Below are 20,724 nucleotides of genomic sequence, written 5' to 3'. Positions count from 1 at the left end.
AAAACCTCCTAAAACCTCGCTACCCCTCCCCATTCTCACTACCCAGGGGTAACCATGATTTTTAAAAATTTTTAACTGACCTTCCAGAAATATAGGTACATATAATTGTAAACACCTGTCCCCAATAATCACACTTGGAAAACGTAAATGGGATCATACTATTCTACAACTTGTTTTCTCTGATTAGTAATAGATCTTTGACAACTTTCCCTATCAGGACACAGAGATACACTTCATTTTTTTATGGCTGTATAGTATTGTGGTTTAAAATGTTTTTTAACGTTTATTCACTTTTGAGAGGGAGAGAGAGACAGAGCGTGAGCATGGGAGGGGCAGAGAGAGAGAGAAACACAGAATCTGAGCTGTCAGCACACAGCCCGTTGTGGGGCTCAAACCCACAAATAGTGAGACCATGACTTGAGCTGAAGTCCCAGACTGAGCCACCCAGGCATCCTGCGAATAGTATTGTGTTTTATGGATGAAACCCAGTTTTAAAAAGAAACCTATTGACAAACAAATTATCTCCTTTTTCCTTTCTTGATTTTTTTTTGTGCTACTACCTATGATGCTATAAAGAATCTTTTTTGCATCCTTAAGTGAATTATCTGCAGAAACTTATAGAGAGAAATTCATAGGGTTAAGAGTACATCTCTCTTTCTCTCTCACACACACACGCACACAAAGTGTGTGTGCATACATGTGTCGTATGTAAAACCTTTCCATACTTATATATACATATATATATTATGTGTATGTATATCTTCAATATTAAATGAGTGTGTATATATGCACACATATAATTATGTATTTTTTCATACTTGTATGAGTTATAGGAGTGGGACTGCATATCTTTATATATGTATATAAACATGTCTATATATAAAAATACAAATAATATCATAAATACAAATATATGCATGCATAACATACACCTCTTTCCATACATGTATATTACATATAGCATATATATATTTCCATACTTATATTTATGTATGTGTGTATCTTTGCATACGTACATGAGTTATGGGAGAGGAATTGCTAAGTCAAAGGGATACATATGCATGTTCAATTTTTATAAATACTATAAAGTTGCCTTCCATGGGGCGTCTGGGTGGCTCAGTTGGTTAAGCGTCCGACTTCAGCTCAGGTCATGATCTCACGGTCTGTGAGTTCGAGCCCCGCATCGGGCTCTGTGCTGACAGCTCAGAGCCTGGAGCCTGCTTCGTATTCTGTGTCTCCCTCTCTCTCTGACCTTCCCCCGTTCTTGCTGTGTCTCTCTCTGTCTCAAAAATAAATAAACATTTAAAAAAAAATAAAGTTGCCTTCCAAAACAATACACCAAGTTACAATAGTGTGTGTGATTGTTTCCTGACAACTTTACCAACACTACCATTCCTTTTTTTATTTTTGCCACATCCATAGATACTGGTCATTGTTTCTGTTATCCTTCTTCACTAATGAGTAAAACAGTATCTTTCCATATATTTTTCTGCCCATTTGACCATTTGTATATGCTCTACTATAAACTACCCATTGTATTCTTTGCTCATATTTCTACAAGTTTATCTTTTCATATACGTATTTACTTACATATTCTAAAAGTTACTCTTTTGTCATATATGTTCAGATGATAGTTTTTAAATCTTGCTTATGGTGACTTTGGTCTTATACCTTTGGGGTTTTCAGTTTGAACATGTGCAATATTAGAGAAGTTTCTCATGGAATTCTCATCATCAAGAGTTACCAGAGGGAAGAAACTAGTATCCTGGGACATCATGGGAGGAGACGGGCAGGTGGTACAACATAAGTTAAGTAAAATGCTATCTTCTATCTCTGTCCGTGGGATGAACTTTCTGATCCAAAATAGAAAATCCTTTGCCTCTGTTCGAAAACTCAGAGAGAGCTGAGAGATCAGTTTTTTAGGCCAAAGGAAGAGAGCAATGAAAAGAAATCACATTCAGTGATTCTGCACAAATGACCCAGTGATAGCTCACTCCCTACTGAAACCAGCCTTTAGTACAACAGAAAGAGCACGAGGCTTGTAGTCTAAAGACCTCCTTGATGATTACAGCCCTTACACTTGCTGGCCATAGACTGTCCAAGATTTGAGCCTCTCTGGGCCTGTTTTCTCACCTGTAAAGTAGAAGCAGAAATCCCAAATTCAAAGGGCCACTGTGAGGATATAATAAGTAATACATGTGAAAGTGTGTACACATAATACTACCCAGTTCTTAAGGATGCATTTTTTAAAGATCACATAGCCAAAAGCCATTTGGGATTCCAAAAGTCTTTGTAATGCCACAAATTAGTTGTTTTGCTAAAGATTCAGCTTCATAATTATATTTTGCTTAGTCTACTATTAAAATTGCATAGAATTCCCCCTGCATACCACAACGTACAAAACACAGGTGTTCGGCAGCAGGGGAAAACCAAGATGGAATTGAAGTTTAAATGTTAAAATTTATATTCATTGGACACAGAGCTTACTGTATAATGACCTTAATGCTCTTACTCAAATGGCATCCCTCTGAAGTGGGCAACTTCCCTTATCCCCAGACCAAGTTTGGGTGGAGATGAAATGGCTATAGGTTAAGCTATACAGACCGCATCAATACAGACAGATTCCTGAATTTAAACTTGTCTGGAAAACTGAGGCTCAGTAAACCCCTCAGACATAATGGGATAATGTGATAGCTAATTAGGTGTCAACTTGGCTAGGGTAGAGTACCTAGATGTCTTCTCAAACACCAGTCAAGATGTTGCTGCAAAGGCATTTTTTAGGTATGACTAACATTTAAATCCAAAGACTTTGGGGGGGGGAGCAGATTATCCTCCACAATGCATGTGGGCCTCACCAAGGCCGTAAGTGAAAAGACAGGTTTTCGGAAGAAAAAGGAATTCTGTCTTCAGGCTGTCTTTTGACTCAAAACTGCCTCCTCTGTTCTTCCCTGCGTCTCCAACCTCATCTATGTGTCTTGCAGATTTCAGACTTGCCAGCCCCTATAATCAAGTAAGCCAGTTCCTTACAATAAATCACACACAGAAACACATGCACACATGTCCTATCGGTTCCATTTCTCTGAAGAACCCTAATAATTTCAAGAGATGTGCCTTACTGGTCTTCTTGACTTCACCCACTATGGTTTACTGCCACAGCTAATCCCCCCTTCCTGGAAACCTTTCACTCTACCACTTGTCCAGGGTTCTTCTAGAATACCATACTGGATATTACACTGTTCTCTAATGGTGTGCAAAGTCGCTTCCCTAAGATGGACTGAACTTCAAATTCAGTATCCCTCTTCTACATGATTTTTGTATTGTTGTTATTATTACTATCATTAGCATCATTGGTGACAGCTTAGGGAGAATCTCCCAGGGAGGTGGTGTTTGAGTTTCGACTGGCTTTGAGGATTTGATGATCAAACTATATTCAATATACCCAAGGACAAATGGAAATTATTACTCTTAATAATTACATTAATAGTAAAAGTAATGTATACGTGAAAAAAAACTAATACCTTCCTGGAATTGGGCAGCATTTTCCCTCCAGGATGCTTTCTCTACCCACCCTCTAATGTGCCCCTCCTCTATTGGCCATAAAATGAAATCCCCTCATTATAATCCATCTCACCCATGAAGGGTCTGGGGGGGGTGGTCATGGGTGTAAGTGTAGGACAGAACAGAATCTGGCTCCCATGGAGTTTACCTACCACTGTAAGAGACAAACCACAAACAAGTAAACAATCACATAGGATAATTTCTGTATGCTAAATGCTATGCAGGGAGGAAAAAAAAAAAAAAAAACCACCACCACATCAACATGGTGATAAGATGGGGCCTGAAAGAGGAAGAGTCTGTGAGCAGGGAAACTTGAGAAGAGATCTGAAGGAGAAAGAGCTAGCCTCGTGAAGACCGAGAAAGAGAATTCAGTCTAGTCGGAGAAGTAGCACGTAGCCCCAGCACGGAACACAGTGCTCAGTAAATTGAGTGAATCCTACAGGTTCCGGGAGAGGTGCGTTTGTGAAGACCTAGACATTTAGAATAGCTACTTAAGACTGGTACCTAAGTCTCGCTTCTTCTAACCGGCCTGGTCGGCGGCTCGGTCTCGGGATGAGGGGAGGGATGGAGAACGGGAAGACATCTGCCGCCAGACCCGGCCTCTCGGTACACTGCTTGGGCAAGGCAAGCCTCGCTTTCTCCACGTAGTGAGGGGCTTGGCACCTGATCTGTAAGGCTCTGTCAGCTCTCACGCTGTGGGTCCTCTTCGGCAGCTAAGCCACCACCCCGGGCACATAGAAGAAACCACCGCGCGGCGGGCCACCTTTAGGGTTCCGCGAAGGCTGGGCCTAGTCCCACATCCTCTGTTACACGCGCGGCCGGCCAGGCCGCGCCTCCAGCCCGAGAGGCTGTAGATCGATCGCTACTGACTACAGGCCCTGGAGGTTGGGGAACCGGGTCAGCGCCACCCGCCTGAAAGCTGCGTCCTGGGCTGGACTTCCCGCCTTTGGGGAGCCAGCGAGCCGGCGTCCGAGCTCCATCCAGCCCCGGAGCGGGGACCTGCCCTGCTGCGCTCTGGAACTGGGCTCCGTGTCCTTAGGCCGCCTCCGTATCCTCGACTCACCCCTCCTTTATGCTGCCGCTTCCTTTCCTTCCCCCGCTTTTCCTGTGCTGAGGGGACCACGGAGGGGAAGGGGGAGGGAGGGTGGCCGGCAATAAAAGATCAGTGGTGTGGAAGAAACCGGAGGGCAGGGGAAGGAAGCCGGGAGCGCGGGAGAGCGGACAGCGACCGCGCTGAGGAGTCGGGCAGCGAAAGCCGAGGGTGTCGGAGCGCCGGGAGGGAGGAGAGGGAGGAGGGCTCTCCGCCGGGAATCACTGACCGCGAGGAAACCGGGAAAAGCGGGGAGCAGCCCCTGGGGGGGAGGGGAGTGCCGCGGGCGGAGGAAAGAGGAAGAAGCGTTCAGATGTTGCGCCGCTTCTCGAAGGTTAAAACCGAAAATAAAAACTGCCGGGCTTCTCCGCCCAGTCCCGCGCTCTCGGCGACGCTGGAGCACAGAGGGGAAGAGGTACCCCGACCCAGCAAGGAAGCCGGGGTTGGGGTTCGGCTCCACCTACCTGCTGGGGCGCCAGGCCCGCTGCTCCGGCGGCGCCAGCGCCACTCAGTGTCCACATGTCGCGTCGGCTGCAGGCAGCGGTTTCCTTTAATTTCGCTCGTTTCCCAAATCTAGAAGTGGAGCGTAGCGCCATTTCTTTCAAAACTGACATCCAGCCTCCTGAGTGGCTGATCGAGCGCTGAGATGACCTTGCTTTTCCTTTCTTTTTCCTCTTTTAAATAATCCGGTTTGGAGGAGTGGAAGATCTCTAGCGACGAGCGCGAAGAATAAAAGAAGTGGGGGGGGCAGGGGAACTGGGGCGCGAGCAGGCAGGACTGGAAGCTGCCGCATGGCAACGCGGCGGTTCCTGCTTACGGCCGTGTCAGGTGACAAATGTTGCGAGGGGGCGGGGGCCTGGAGATGCGTTCTGGCGACAGGCCCTTGAGCTGTCACTGCGTGGGGCGCCCGCGCGGATCGGGCGGGAAAGAAGTCGTGGGGGAAGGGAGGAGAACCTTGGGTGCTAGCGGCCCGCGCGCGCGCAGCACTCCGAGCTTCTCCGCCGGCCTTTCCCGCGCGCGCCGGGCGCAGAACGGTTCTGAGACCTGGGGAGGTCGGGGGCGCGCGAGCGCGCGCAGGGAACGCGGGGGCGCGCCTGCGGGGCGGGGATGGGCGGGGGGCGGTGCGTGGGTCTCAGTCTGAGATCGGGGGGCGGGCGCGGCGCTACCTACCTCTGGTGCCAAAGGGCGGCGCAGCGGCCTCGGAGCACAGCGGTGGTGGCGGCTGCTGAAGTATGGTGCGCGCGTTTTTGATCACAGTGCGGATTCGGCGTGCTGGTGGCCCTCCACGAGTGAGGGCTTTTGTTGTGCGGATCGCGCGGCCAGCGGGTGAGTGGGCAGCTCCGGGTGTGCGGGCCGCTGCGGCCCTGGTGCTAAAGCTAGTGAGGAGCCGTCGCAGAGCGCAGCAGCCGCATCCTAGAAGAGCAGGTAAGAAAGGCCTCGAAAAGTCCCGGGCGCAGTCGGCCTTTGGAAGACTTTGTTTGGTATGATTTAATACAGATAAACCATCTTCTAGACCAGGATAGGAGGAGGAGGTTTCTAGGGGTGGAACCTCTTTCCCGGTTTGGGTTACAGTTGCTTAGAGGTGTGGTGCTCCCAATGTATTGAGCCCGGGGCTCCTTTCACACACCTTCTCAATCCGGTGAAACTCTGGGAGGAACCGGGAGATCCCAAACCCACCTTAGAAGTCAGTCACTCCTGAATTTCCTGGGTGAGAGCCAGTAAACACTCGCGCGCGCACACACATGCAAACACACACACACACACACACACACACACACACACACGCACGCACACACTCTGTGAAGGTGTATTTCTAGGGCACTTTATTTCGCCCTGGAGGAAAGTATTACCAAAGGTCTTAGTTTTAAGGGGGCCACCTGTTGTCTCCTCTGCCAGGTCAACTCTCTCTCCTTACAGTAGTGGGGGATGTTAGAGGTTGGGGGCTGGCACGTGGTTTGACTTCCCGAAATAGTAACACTGATCGAAGAAGCAAACATTTGCTTTTGCAGTCTATAGAGAGAGTTGGGCTTTCGTAGTGAGGCGCAGACTTCTTATTTGAAATCTTGACAGATTCAAACTGCTCCGAATGATGCTTAGCATCAAACGTTTAGCAAAAAATAGACCTACAGTGGTGAGTCTGAGAAATCACTATTAATCATACTTTAATCCTATCAGGCCACAATGAACACTTGTTTAAAAATGAGGCCTACTTCTTGAAAAACAAAATCCTGGGTAGTTTTGTCATCAAAACAGACAAATCTTTACACGGTGTAATTTCCTATGACCAGAATAATTGAAAAATACACATTGCTACAATATGCAGAATCCTAATTAGAACTTAGATAATAAATCTAAAAGCAATTTAATGAGACTTAATTTTTGTGACCCTACACAAGTAAGGCATCCATTTCCACCAATAGACGTTTTAAAAAAACAAATGCGGGGGGAGGGGGAATTTTTTTCTCCCCAACGTTAATAGGCCTTTAACACGTAAATGTAAAACTGTTAAACTATAGGTGTTTAGTTAGGTACCTCCATTTCTAATGCCAAAAATTTACAAGCAGGGGCGCATGGCTGGCTCAGTCCGTAGAGCAAGCACCTCTTGATCTCCGGATTCTAAGTCCGAGCCCCACTTTGGGTGTAGAGATTACTTAAAAATAAAATCTTAAAAAAAACTTACAATGTATAGAGTAAATACACATTTTCTTTTTCATATAATTATGAAAGTTCAGTATTTTTAAAGAATTAGTAAGAGTTTGTAAAAGATTTCATGGCATGTTGCTGGACTTAACTTTCCTTCATTTTAAAACATTAACAAGACCCTGTTTGTTTTATGGTGCTTTATTCTGGCCAGCAAATGTTTAGCCATCATATATTTTTGAATATCAGAGTGGTTACTATTACTCTCTACTTAAAGCTATTTTATTTAAAGTGTTAGGTTGCTTCTGGAAATCTATAGTAACAAAGTGGAAAGTTTTAATCTGTGTAAGTATTATAATTATGTGTTTTCTATTTTAGGAATACACAATGTAATAGTGCAATTAACTTTAAAGACATATTTTATATATTTTATGAAATGTTAAAAATACAAAAATGGTAGTTCTTTGAAAGTAGCCATTTATTCCTTGTTATTTAGGTATAAATCAATTTTCAGGAATAATATGTAAAGTTATTTAAAAATGTATTGACTATTTGAAAAGCCCAATTTTTAGTAAATATCTGAAGGCAGAACACATGACTTAGGTAGAATAGACTATTTCTTAAATATACGCGCAATTCTCCAACTTCATTTTTTAAGTTATACACATATATAAACTTATGGAAGTATTAATTATAAATGACATAATTATATAGTTCACATAAATATATATTATGCCTATGGTTATATTGATTTAAGAACGTATATAGAATGGATGGTAATTATGTTGGGACCCATACAATTTCTTAAGAGCCACAATGCTTAAAAAAATTCTTGTATGAATTACTTAATATTATTAATATAAGTATAGAAGGTGTTATTTTTGTTTTTAAAGTTTCTGCAACTATGTTCATTATGACTTTTTATTTTTATATGACTGGAAAATGTATATAATAAAATTCCACATTACTAGTTTCTTATTCACACATGCCTGATGAATTACATTAATTGATTTGTTGTTATTTCTACCTTGGTGTGTTCACAAAAAAGTCATATTTATATAACAGTAAGTGTTTATTTGTTTACTGCTATTTGGGAACCCTTAGGATTTTTTATCCCCTTTGACAGAATAGCATTCTCTCAAGGTAAGCTCTATACAGTTAGTATAAACCATAATTCGCAATGCGTACATGATCCCCAGGTTGTATTATGTAAAGAAACAATAACACTTAACCGAACTCAATATTTATTTACTTCTTTGGGGTCTCTTGAATTCTAAAAAGTCCATTGTCATCCTCAGGTAGCAAGGACATAACCTTGTCTACGTCCATAATATTTTATATGTCTGTTAATACATGTTAGTTCATCGCTAGTAACTACCATGGTAGGGTTAATCTAAACCATTTTCCCAACATGTGAGTGACCCCTGTTAGTAAAATGATCCAAATCATCTCAAAAATACTTTCTTAGCTGAACATTTGATCCAGTATTTTTATTCTTCACAATTTTTCTTCCTTTTTGAGAAGCATAACAATCTCACTCATCCCCTCCACACTAAAACTCCTTGGGCCAGAGAATCCTTCTGTCTGCTGCAAAATCTAACCTGATTTAAAAAAAAGTTGTGATGCTTTATTTCTACAGTTTAAATTATGTAAACAATGGATATTCTTTCACTTTATAAATATAAAATTATAGTTATTTACTAACTTTTTAAAAAAGCTACAATTCTCTAAATTCTCATTGTCACATAATGATAGCTATTAATGCACTTCTTAAACCCCTCACTGGCAAGGATATTTTTACTGTAGGTATGAAGAACTTTTAAAATATCCATACATTTTTGGGGGCACCTGGTTGGCTCAGTCCACAGAGCATGTGACTTGCAAGTTCAAGCCCCATGTTGGGCATAGAGCTGACTTAAAAAAAATTTTTTTTAATCAGAAAAAACATCCATACATTTGTATTCTCTGTGTGGGCATCATCCAATGAAAGAAAGATTCTGACAAAGATTAATACAGACAAATCGTAGCAAGAAATTGAAAATTGCCTTACATTCTAGCAACAAGATGTTAAATTGTGGTACAAAACTATGCTCTGGAATAATGGTCTGGAATATTCTGCACTCTGGAATACTAGATAATCATCGTGTCTTTGAAGAATATTTAGTAGAATGTGAAATGATTACATTATAAAGTTAGGTGATTTTTCAAGATTCAAAACAGTAAACAATTCTTATTCTCATTTTTCCTCCTTTCCTCTCTCTGGACACACACATACACTCTGTTTTTGTACAAAAATTTTTATAGTGTTTTCCTCAGGATGAGGGGATTGGGATTGGTGATCTTTAATTTCTTCGTTATACTTTTGAGTTTTTCAAGAAGTTATGACCATCACCAGTAAATATATATAAATATAAATATAAATATAAATATAAATAGTCATTTTCAAACCCTGAAATGATCGTGCATTAAGGATGAACTGAGAGCTTGCTTAGCCTTAGATTGTTGGGGGAGGGGGGTGGGGCTGGGCAGTGAGGAAACTGACTTGTGCAAGGATCATAAATAACAAGGTTCTGGTAAGGTCTGGAGAAAGCACGAGAGAGCTGTGACTTCAGACCAATGCTCGCTGTGCCTATTCACAACCTAGTTCGTTTTTACATAGACTATAAACGCATAGCTATGTCTATTTCCAAAGAGCTTGGGTATTAGGCCTCTGGTCACATAACTTGCCCCCTTTTAGGAATCCCTCTCCCTAGTCCTCTCCGGACGATTTCAAACTGGGGCTCACCGCCTCCCACAGCCTGGCTGGGGTTGCAAAGGGTCTCCCCCAGGACCACAGAGAGATTCTACCGTAGGAAGCGAGACTCAAAGCTGCACCGACCTAGCCTCCCCCACTTCCTAGCTGCGACCACCCTCCTCGACCCCATCTCCCCACCCTCTCAATTTCTAGAGACGCTGCGGATCCCAGAGATTTAACTGGCAGCTGGGGTAGGACCCCGTAGCAAGAGTTTAGAGGCATAGCCCACTGATCACCCCACTCCGCGAATGCACCCCTTCTGTTGTTAACCGCCCCGGGCCTCGCCCCACACCCCAACTGTTTCCTCGGGTAAGATGTGATCTGCGTTAACAGTGACTGATGCCTAGAGCGGGATTGGGGCCCAACTAGGTGGAGGACGAAGTGGGGGCCTCTCGGATTCAGGAGGGGTGCAAGGAATGACGAGGAGGTCTTTTGGTCATCTCCCCAGCTTGGAACTGGCCAGGCCTTTTTTCTGGAGGGGTGGAGCGGAATGGGTCAGGTTTATTCGAGGAAAGTGTCCAAAACTCGGCAGCCAATCCCTTCCGCGCCAGTTGGCCGCCAGCGAGTGTTGAAAGGCCTTCTTCTCTTTGTTCCTCTTTCTGGGGTACAAGACAGAATGGAGGATGGAATAAGAAGTTTTTCCAGTGATGAAGAATTTGCCTCAAATTGTTCTCTCAACTGTTTTCTTCCCATACTGCAGCTTTCCTTGTGTTTGAACACTTCCCCTACGTTAAAACATTCATTTATTAGAATGAAAAAAAAAATCACTAAGCGTTAAAATAAGATCAATTTCTATGACAGTAAGCCAACCAATGGAGATAACCTTGGGAATAAATAAAGGCTTTGTTCAGTAGGGGAAGGAAGGTCTCTTTGTAAGGCTCTCCCCCATCCTAGAAAATGCCCAACTTGGGACCTGCACTGGTTTACCATATCCTAAGCCATGCTATGTCGGTGTGTATTCAGCAAAACTACTTATATTGACAATTGTTGCACTTGCTAAGTGTCAGCATTTATATTTTAAAGAAGGGAAAATTGAAGACAATCTCTGCTTATCAGTGCAGTTATTTATTTCAGGAGCCCTAGAATAATGGCTGCAACTGGGCAGACCTACATAAAGAAGTAATAGAAGGGAAAAAACTAAACCGTCAACTACAAGACTTAAAGTTCCAGTGCCTCAGAGGTCCTTTGAAAAATAATAAGTTGATTTTTATTTTTTATATTGTAAGTAACATAATGGCTTTGTTCATGATAATATAAAAATTCTATCACAAATGACTTTTTAATTCTTCTTCAACAACATCTCACTTTTTCCCTTCACCTCAAAAAAAAAAAAAAAACTCAATTTATTTAAATGGTTTCAAAGCCAGTAGGAAGAAAGGTTTTGTAGAGGTTCAGAACTATATGAGCAAAGATATGTAATCTCTTAAACAAACTGAAACTAATAAAATTGTGCAATCAGAGTGGTATAAACAAATATGCCTTTACTTTCTTAATTTAAGCATGAGAGTAATGAGAAGTCGAAGAACTGAGGCAAAGGTTATCAGCAACATCATTACCTGGACTGCTGTTTAAAAATACACATTTCTGGGCTTCCTCACAGAAAATCTAATTCAGCATACTTGCTGCAGGTGCCAAGAATCTGCATTTTATTTTATTTTATTCCAAGAATCTGCATTTTAAATAAGCACTTGGAGGGGATTCTGTTACAGGTGGATTTCTGCAACATCATTTGGCACATATGGCCAATGTTGCTTTTTAACTAATCTTATGTTTGCTTTTTTATTTTTAAATCAAGGCCCAGGCTTTTAGGTAAGATTTAGATTTTAGAATCAGTCATGCTTTGGGCCCCAGGAGAGTCTGAATAATCAGTGGAGGAGCTATTTTACTAAGCAAAGGAAAACTCTTTATTATTATGTGATCCTTCATCTAAATTGAAAAAGATGATCTCTTAGATCCCAGATTTTTACTATCAGAACATATTTTGGGGGGAAGGATATAACATGATATACTTGTGTGTTAAAGCTCGTAGCACCAAACAGAAATTTTCCACAGAAAACATTTGTGATATCTTTTTGAAACACTATACAAACTTAACTCCTGCTTACATAGGATGAATGGTTCTAGATAGATAGATAGATAGATAGATCGATAAGAGGTTTCTTTCATTTCATTTTATTATCCAAACCAGAAACGAGCCTGGTAAACATGACCATCTAAAATTACGTAAGAGAGGAACAACAAAACAAAGAAGTGTTTTACAGGTTTAAATTATATTTATTAATAAAGGCAAAATTGCAATAAAATGTAGCCATAAGAGAATAAAGCATTTATGGACAAAACGATGGGACTTTGTATCTCTCTAAAAGCACACTGACACACAATATATATACATATATATATACACATATATATATAATATAAGCTAAAAAAATAATTAGCCATTATAAGAAAAACTAAAATATTATGCCTTCCAAATTACAATTTTTCTGCCTTTAAAGTACAATTTGTCTAATGTTATACCTACTTTGCAGATGTATTAAGGAAGCTTATGTTTTGCTTTCTTTTCTTTTCTTTTTTTATGAGTGCCACCATTTTCTTGCTCTGAATCTCCGAGGCTGCCAGATCATCTGACTCAGCAACTGTACAGTTTTTTCACCCAATTTAAAGAAACAGCAGCCATCCAAAGAACAATGAGTCCTCCCAGTTGCAAATCTTTCTCACCTGTAGAATAAGTACCAAATTTTAACTTTGAAACAATTGTTAAATGTCCATACAACATGGGGCACTTGGAACTCATTCAGTTTACATGCTGAATAATTGAAGTTGAATATATTTTGTGTAATATATGATTTTTAAAAGAAGCTTATTGAAACTTTGTTCCAAAAGCACAGGGTCAAGTTTGCTTTCTCTTTTCCTTAACAGTAATAGTGCACATCAACTCACAGCATCTCATTTAATTGCCACATTGTCTGTTTTAGAGATTTTATTTTCTCATTTTATAGACTGGAGACTGAGGTTCAGATAAGATGTTGCATGGTCTGCCAAAATTCACCAGTAATTCATATATAATTGAACTAGGTGTGCTGCTTGCCTCAAGTGCCCTGACGAACCACTGTATAATTTCCAGGTGTGTGTATATATATATATATATATATATATATATATATATATATATCTCATATATATATATATATCTATCTCCATATATCACCTATCTTTATATCTATCTATATCTATTTCTATTTCTATGTCTATATCTATATCTGTATTGTTTCAGTTCTATCTCTTCTAGTTCATTGTTGCTTCATAAGTTGCTTAACTCCCTTGGATCTCTGTTTTACTCAGCATCAGCCACATGTGTTCCAATTAATATACATTGATCAGGTGAATGGAACAGTTCTGAAAAACAAGTCAGTATAATAATAACTGAAGTGTCCTTATGGGCTCAAAAAGCCATTGCAGCTCATAATAAAACAAGGAGATTAATTTCTTTCAGAATTTGTTTCTTGCCCAGAGTAAAATTAATTCAAACCCCCCTTGTAAATTAAGTGTAAATTACTTATTCCTACTTTGATTCAAGAGCCATAAGTGGGAAACCTATGCACAAGCATAAGAATCACTTAGAGCACAAAGTAGAAAAGTAACTTTCTTGGAATACATTACTTGTGATTAGATTGTTTCCTTTACTTACTAGCTATGTAGTATTAGGACTAAGCATTTGAAACATTTTCTAGTCTGTAAGCATGAGACAGTAGCCTATTATATTCATCTAATAAAAACTCCATAAAATAGTCTATGTAAAGATATACTGTAAATTTTAATTTGGCATACATTTTTCAGTTGTTGTTAAAGTGCCAAATTAAACTATGCCCTTGAAAGCACATTAGTTTACTTTTGCAGTTAAATGCCTACTTAATTTGACCTTAATTATTCAGACTAGCTGAAAATTCCTGAACTCCATGTTAAAATACATACATATCATAATAAAAATGTATTTATCAGTTCAAATCCCTGCCACCTTCCAAGTGTGATGTCAAATAAGTGGAAATTTGCCTACTTTTTTAACCCACGTTTACACAGAAGCCCTGTATGATGTCCTTTACAGAATGACTCTGAACTCTAGTATTCATAATCATGATGTCAATATTAAATATTCATTAACCTCTATTTTCTAAGATGAAAAATCAAATTACTTTTAGAAAGCTGAAAAAAAGTTACTGACTTGCCTTCAATTTATCAAAAAACTCAGTAATAACCCAGAATAATCATTTCTGGAGGGAACACTGAAGTAGTAGACTCTTAATTCCTCCAGAATGGTTGCCATGGTCTGAATATCTGAATCAATAGTTTTGGCACAGAATTTTGTAAAAAAAATTTTAGTATAAAAAGTTGTGTGTGGGGGCGCCTGGGTGGCTCAGTCTGTTGGGTGTCCGACTTCAGCTCAGGTCATGATCTCACAGTCCATGAGTTCGAGCCCCGCATCGGGCTCTGTGCTGACAGCTCAGAGCCTGGAGCCTGCTTCAGATTCTGTGTCTCCCTCTCTCTCTGCCCCTCCCCTGCTCATACCCTGTCTCTCTCTGTCTCAAAAATAAATAAAAACATTTAAAAAAAATTTAAAAAAAAAAGTTGTGTGTGTATGAGAGAGAGAGAATGCAAGGAAAGAGGACTAGAAACATTAAAGTCATCCTAAAAATCTTCAGAATCTCTGCCTTGGAAGGTGGCTTGCAATTTATTAGGATATTTACGTTTATTAGGATATCAAAAAAAATAAAATGTATTATTTACATTTATTTACAAAAATACGAAATATATTATGTAAACTTCCTTAAGGCAAAATTGACTTAGGTGTATACAATTGTTGCAGAGTAAGCATAAAATGTATTGTTATCATTGCCTTTTTATTTTTTTTTTATTTATTTTTTTTTAAATTTTTTTTTCAACGTTTATTTATTTTTGGGACAGAGAGAGACAGAGCATGAACGGGGGAGGGGCAGAGAGAGAGGGAGACACAGAGTCGGAAACAGGCTCCAGGCTCTGAGCCATCAACCCAGAGCCCGACGTGGGGCTCGAACTCACGGACCGCGAGATCGTGACCTGGCTGAAGTCGGACGCTTAACCGACTGCGCCACCCAGGCGCCCCATCATTGCCTTTTTAAAAATGATGTATGGCAGTTATCATCTTAACCATAAGAAAAAATATATAAAGCTATACCTTCAACCCAGAGACTCAAAAGAAAACATGAATGGAGATGTTATATCTGTGAATAAAAGGTGCTAAACATGAATAAGAAGCATTTCCTCATTTATTCAGAGTTGACACATATCATTATGAAGTTGATTCCTTCCAGAGAAGTTTAATCACATATTAGGTGAAGAATGTGACTTGAGGAAAAGCAGTCCAAAACAACAACTATTTTTAAAGGTCTTTTATAATATCAGATGATAATTTGGTTTCAGAAGTCCAGGAAAAGCCAAAAAAAAAAAAAATTGAACATAACAATAAGACCACAGAGCCCCAAGAAGGCAGGCTACTCTTAAAGGGTAATTGTGGGGAGGAGGGCAATCATTTCTCCATTTGAAGAGGAAAGCTTCAACTTAGATGATTACCCTGAAATTAGAGTATCCTATGTCACTGTTAACCCAATCAACCATGAACATTCAACCCCTACCTCCAAGAGTAAAAAATTAATTATTTCTCTGTGAGTTTCAATAGTTTCTTTGCATTCTAATAGCACATACATGCATCAGCAGCATAAGCAAAAATGGAATATTTCCCTTTTTTTTTTTTTTTTGCCATCAACAACAGACATTTATTTTCTCACAGTTCTGGAGGCTGGAAGTTCAAGATCAAGATGCCACCCAGCAGCATTGGTTTCCTGTGAGGACTCTCTCCTAGTCTTGCAGACAGGCACCTTCTTGCTGCCTCTTCACATGGTCTTTTCCTCTGACCCTGGTATCTCTCTTATAAGGACATGGGTGATACAGGATCAAGGAGCCACTCTAATTGCCTTAGATTAACTAAATTACTGTTTTGAAAGCCCTATCTCCCAAGTAATTTACATGGATTAGGGTCTGCCCATATAACCTCATTTTACCTTAATTTCTCCATAGAGGCCCTATCTCCAAATTCATTAGATTCTATAATAATTTCCTTTAATTTTAGATAGCATGTCTCATCAAAATATACTGATAACTGCCATCTTCAGGGATTCCAGTTGCTTTATAGTTATCCATAAATAACCTGGATTTCAGGTGCCCACACCTCCACTACCCCTGCCTTTGGGTGAATAAGAAAAACTTGATTCAAAACCATTCTACCACCCATTAAGATCCAAAGGTTGTGCTGTGATCCTGGGATTGTCCATGGCTAATGTGCTTGTGGGCTCCTCCCCACTGATGATCACACTCATGGGTGCTGCCTCTACTTCACCCCCCTTAACCAGACTGTTAATTCAGCTCCTTCGGGGATCTTCACAAAACCCCATAATGGGCTTCCTCACTTTATTTAAGAGTTGGGGCCGGTGGGGCGCCTGCGTGGCTCAGTCAGTTAAGTGTCTGACTTGGCTCAGGTCATGATCTCGAGGTTCTGGAGTTTGAACCCCCCATTGGGCTCTGTGCTGACAGTGCAGAGCCTGCTTGGGATCCTCTCTCTCTCTCTCTCTCTCTCTCTCTCTCTCTCTCTGTGTGTGTGTGTGTCTCTGCCCTTCCCCTGTTTGTGCACTCATGCGTGCTCTGTCTCTCTCAAAAGAAATAAACTTAAAAAAAAAAAAAAAAAAAAAGAGTTGGGGCTGGAGCCAGAGCCATGGAGAGGCATTCTTCTCACACCCCTCTTCTCAACACCACCACCAGTTTCCCTCACTTTCTTTTCTTTCCTCTTCCCTCTTATGATTATGACAAATGCCTCTCCTTATCACATGCAGAGCAGTTTACTAATAACTTCTCTAGCTTGGTGATACTCTTGGGTCTCACCCTCTGCCCCAAATGGTTTATTAAAGTATTTCTTCACCCAAATATATTCAGAGCTCTAAGAGGAATGCTGGTGAATATGTTTTTCTCTCCCTCATTATGTATACAGAAATAAGCTCCTACTTCTTTTTTTTTTTTTTTTTTTTTAATTTTTTTTTTTCAACGTTTATTCATTTTTGGGACAGAGAGAGACAGAGCATGAACGGGGGAGGGGCAGAGAGAGAGGGAGACACAGAATCGGAAACAGGCTCCAGGCTCTGAGCCATCAGCCCAGAGCCCGACGCGGGGCTCGAACTCACGGACCGCGAGATCGTGACCTGGCTGAAGTCGGACGCTTAACCGACTGCGCCACCCAGGCGCCCCTAAGCTCCTACTTCTGATCCAGCCCCCGTGTTCATCCTATATATCCATAACCTTGTGTTGGGGCATCCCCCTGAATGCCTTCCTGTAATGGGGTAGGACACCAGGAAGGCTGCTTGCCTGGTGCAGCTACAGCTGGACAAGGATTAGCAACATGGTTGTGCAAAGTGATGCCACGCGCACTACAAGTCTTTATTTCAGTGAGATGCAACACTCCTCCCGTGCAAAAGCTCAGCAGTTTCCCCATGTGCAATTCTCGTTACCCGCCAGGCAAATTTGTGGCTGTAGGCAGACTCTTTAAACCTGACTCTTCCAGACTTCTGAGTTTTCTCAGCTCACAGTGTTCCTGCAGCAAGGAATTCTCTCTTGCCACAGAGAAAAAAATTCTCTGAATATTTGTGTCTCATGCAGTTCAGCAGATCACAAAGGATAAACAGGCACACTCTCTTTGTTTACAATTTTTTTTAACATTTATTCATTTTTGAAAGGCAGAGAGAGACAGAGTGCGAACAGGGGAGGGGCAGAGAGAGAGGGAGACACAGAAACAGAAGCGGGCTCCAGGCTCTGAGCCGTCAGCACAGAGCCCGACACGGGGCTCGAACTCACGGACCGAGAGATTATGACCTGAGCCGAAGTCGGCCACTCAACCGACTGAGCCACCCAGGCGCCCCATCTTTGAATTTGGCTTCAGAAGTGTGTCCATCAATCCAAGTGATCCTGGCTGCCAGAGACCTCAGAATTCATCAGCTTAGGACCCAATTCCTCCTGTTAAGGCTCTTGATGTTTTCTTTCTTTCATGTCCCTTCTGTCATGTTCCTTAGTCCCCAGTCCTCTTCAGTTACACACTCCCATTAGGACTCAAATACCAGATGGTATCCCATTATTTGACAATAACTCCCCAAATGAGAGTAAAGATACTGTCAGTGTGAGGGCAAACTGTCCAATATTTTCAACTCCTGTAAGCTTTCTGCAGTGCAGGAACACCCCTTATGGAATGGACATGTGCACACAGTGAGTCCTGCAAGGATGTCACCATTCTTGTCAGAAGCCACCAAGTCCTAAGTTTCTGTTACTCTAGTCTTTGAAATAAGAGATTGTAACATCTCAGTTTTTCCCACTCTAAGCCACTGAGTCAGCCATTTTTGGTAGTTCTCAGAACTTCTTGCCAAGAAAATACATCTACTCCCTGGCCAAGCATCCCCCTGGGTCTATTTGCAAAAGGTGTTCTATTGGGTACAATATTTGAGTACCACTGCATTTCCATTATACCTGCCTCATTATCTTACAGGAATCTGTCTGTCCTTTGTTTGGAAATGTGCTGATTGTGGAGCCTGGTAAACCTCAGGCTGAAAACAGGAGTTTACGAGCTGTCCTCCAGTTCCTGTCTGCCCTCTCCTGTGGCCACAACCCCAAAAGATCAGTCACTGAAACATGTTTTGGTGTTAACTCTGAAATTCTGCTTTTTAAGAGCATACCATAATGAAACCTTGGAAATAGCATGCAGAGTTTCACCTTGTCATACCCCTGAAGATCACATGCTCTAATTCAACTTAAAGGGACACTAATCATACTCAGCAGTCAGGCAGAGAGGCTTGTAGTTGGAGATGACACTATCATTTGTACAGGATGTAAAAATGAAGGACCATGAATTTTATATCATTAACTGAAGAGCAGTAGTGTTAAACCTCTATAGTTATCTTCAGTGAATACATTTCAGAGACATCTTCACAAATGGGCCTTGTGTGTGACTGCACCAGCCTATAGATCCTAGAACAAAGGCAAGGCTCTACGCTGTCCTCTTCAACGTGCACGGGCTAGCTCATCATTAAGTTAAAAGCTTAACTTAAATCTGAATTTCTTCCTCTGAGTAGAAATAAGACATGTGGGGATTCTAGGCTCCTGGGAGGATAGTGTGCCTGGAAGAGGGGTGTCTAGAGCCTCATGCCATGTTTCTGAACCACTGAGACAGAGGACAGGGAGAAAGCCCTGCAGCCCTGGGATGTAGGTAAGGTCTCCATACAACCTCCAGAACTCTGCACTCTAGCCTATCAGCACCCCCACCAGGACCTGGCGCCATCTTGTTCCTGATTTCATCCCCATGTCCTCCGTACATTCTACATTTACCAGTCCCATATGTTATCCCTCCACACCAAACTTGGCCCAATGTGTTGGCCCACAGAGGTAAATCACTCAACAACTCACTCTGCAATGCTACCCAGCTGACTGGTCTGCAACCCCAGGTCAGCATGGAAAGTAGCACTTCTAAGGATTTACACAGAAGATCATAAAGAACCATTTGAGTGACTTATTAGCAAAAAAAAAAAAAAAAAAAAAAAAAAAAGGTAGGGTAAAGGATATGGATGGGGAGGGAATAGGCATGAACTGGAAGGAAAATTCAGTCCTGTGATCACAAGCAACATGATGCCAGGGTCAAAGGCATCAATCAGAGAGAGTCATGATGATCCATCTTTGCTTCCATATGAGTGGGTGAGAAGACAGGGTAGGGCATTAGGGATAGAAGGACTGGGCAAGGAGTAAGTGATGCCCAAGGTTTAATAGTTTGGGAGTTCTGCTAATTATGCCAACATGCAAACTTATCACCTGAAAAATAGTAAAGCTACTTTTGAAGCTTAGAGTCACAGAATCTCCCTGGTATGCAATTTAGGGTTCCTGGGGGGAAAGGTTAGGAGTCACTAGTGGAAATAAAGCAAGGCATTAGCCAATGATGTAGCATGATGTGCACACACACTCAGCTGAAAAGGCCCTGTCTCCAGAGGTGGGGAAGGAGTGACAATACCAGTAGGAATTTTAGATACCAATGTGCCCGGGTTGAGGAAGAACCTGGGGCAAACAGGCCTTTTAAGATAGGTTTTACTTGGGAACCTTGTCTCACTTTGTGATAAGCTTCTGTAGGTATAAGGGGCTCAACTCAGGATAGTGGGGGCTTCCACTAAATTCCTATATGCCTCACAGCTCAATTGGCTCTTCGTTTCATGCTTCATTTTCTTAGTTTGGTATATATGCTTTTCTTTTCACTACTTTCTTGAGGTCGATTTTGCATACAATAGACTATGTATATTTAAAGTATACAATTTGATGTGTTCACAGAAGTTTGCAATATACATACATACACACACATGCACACAAAGTCAAGATACCAAGCGTTCCTATCATTTCCAAAGTTTCCATTTTCCACCCGAAGTTCGTGTTTAGCAATGAAGAGGGCAACATGTGTTTGAAAGGAGAAAATCTGTCCCATCAGGAGGAAAAAGAAGAAGGTTGGGAATAGAGGTTTAGAGGAGGTGAACTTTATAAT

General features: G+C 41.5%; 1 protein-coding gene across 1 annotated transcript in view; it reads left to right on the top strand.

Moving 5' to 3' along the window:
• The first annotated feature begins 5,815 nt into the window (after nucleotides 1-5,815).
• Nucleotides 5,816-20,724, top strand: part of LOC115499967 (cyclin-dependent kinase inhibitor 2A-like) — a 31,785-nt gene continuing 16,876 nt past the window's right edge. Inside the window, exon 1 of the mRNA XM_030294254.1 lies at nucleotides 5,816-6,073. Coding sequence (XP_030150114.1) covers nucleotides 5,881-6,073 — 193 coding nt within the window. The 5' untranslated portion in view covers nucleotides 5,816-5,880. The remainder of the gene's footprint in view (nucleotides 6,074-20,724) is intronic.

Source organism: Lynx canadensis, chromosome D4, assembly GCF_007474595.2.
Source record: "Lynx canadensis isolate LIC74 chromosome D4, mLynCan4.pri.v2, whole genome shotgun sequence".
Lineage (NCBI taxonomy): Eukaryota > Metazoa > Chordata > Mammalia > Carnivora > Felidae > Lynx > Lynx canadensis.
The sequence above is the reverse complement of the archived record's forward strand: the minus strand, read 5'-3'. Positions and strand labels throughout refer to the sequence as shown.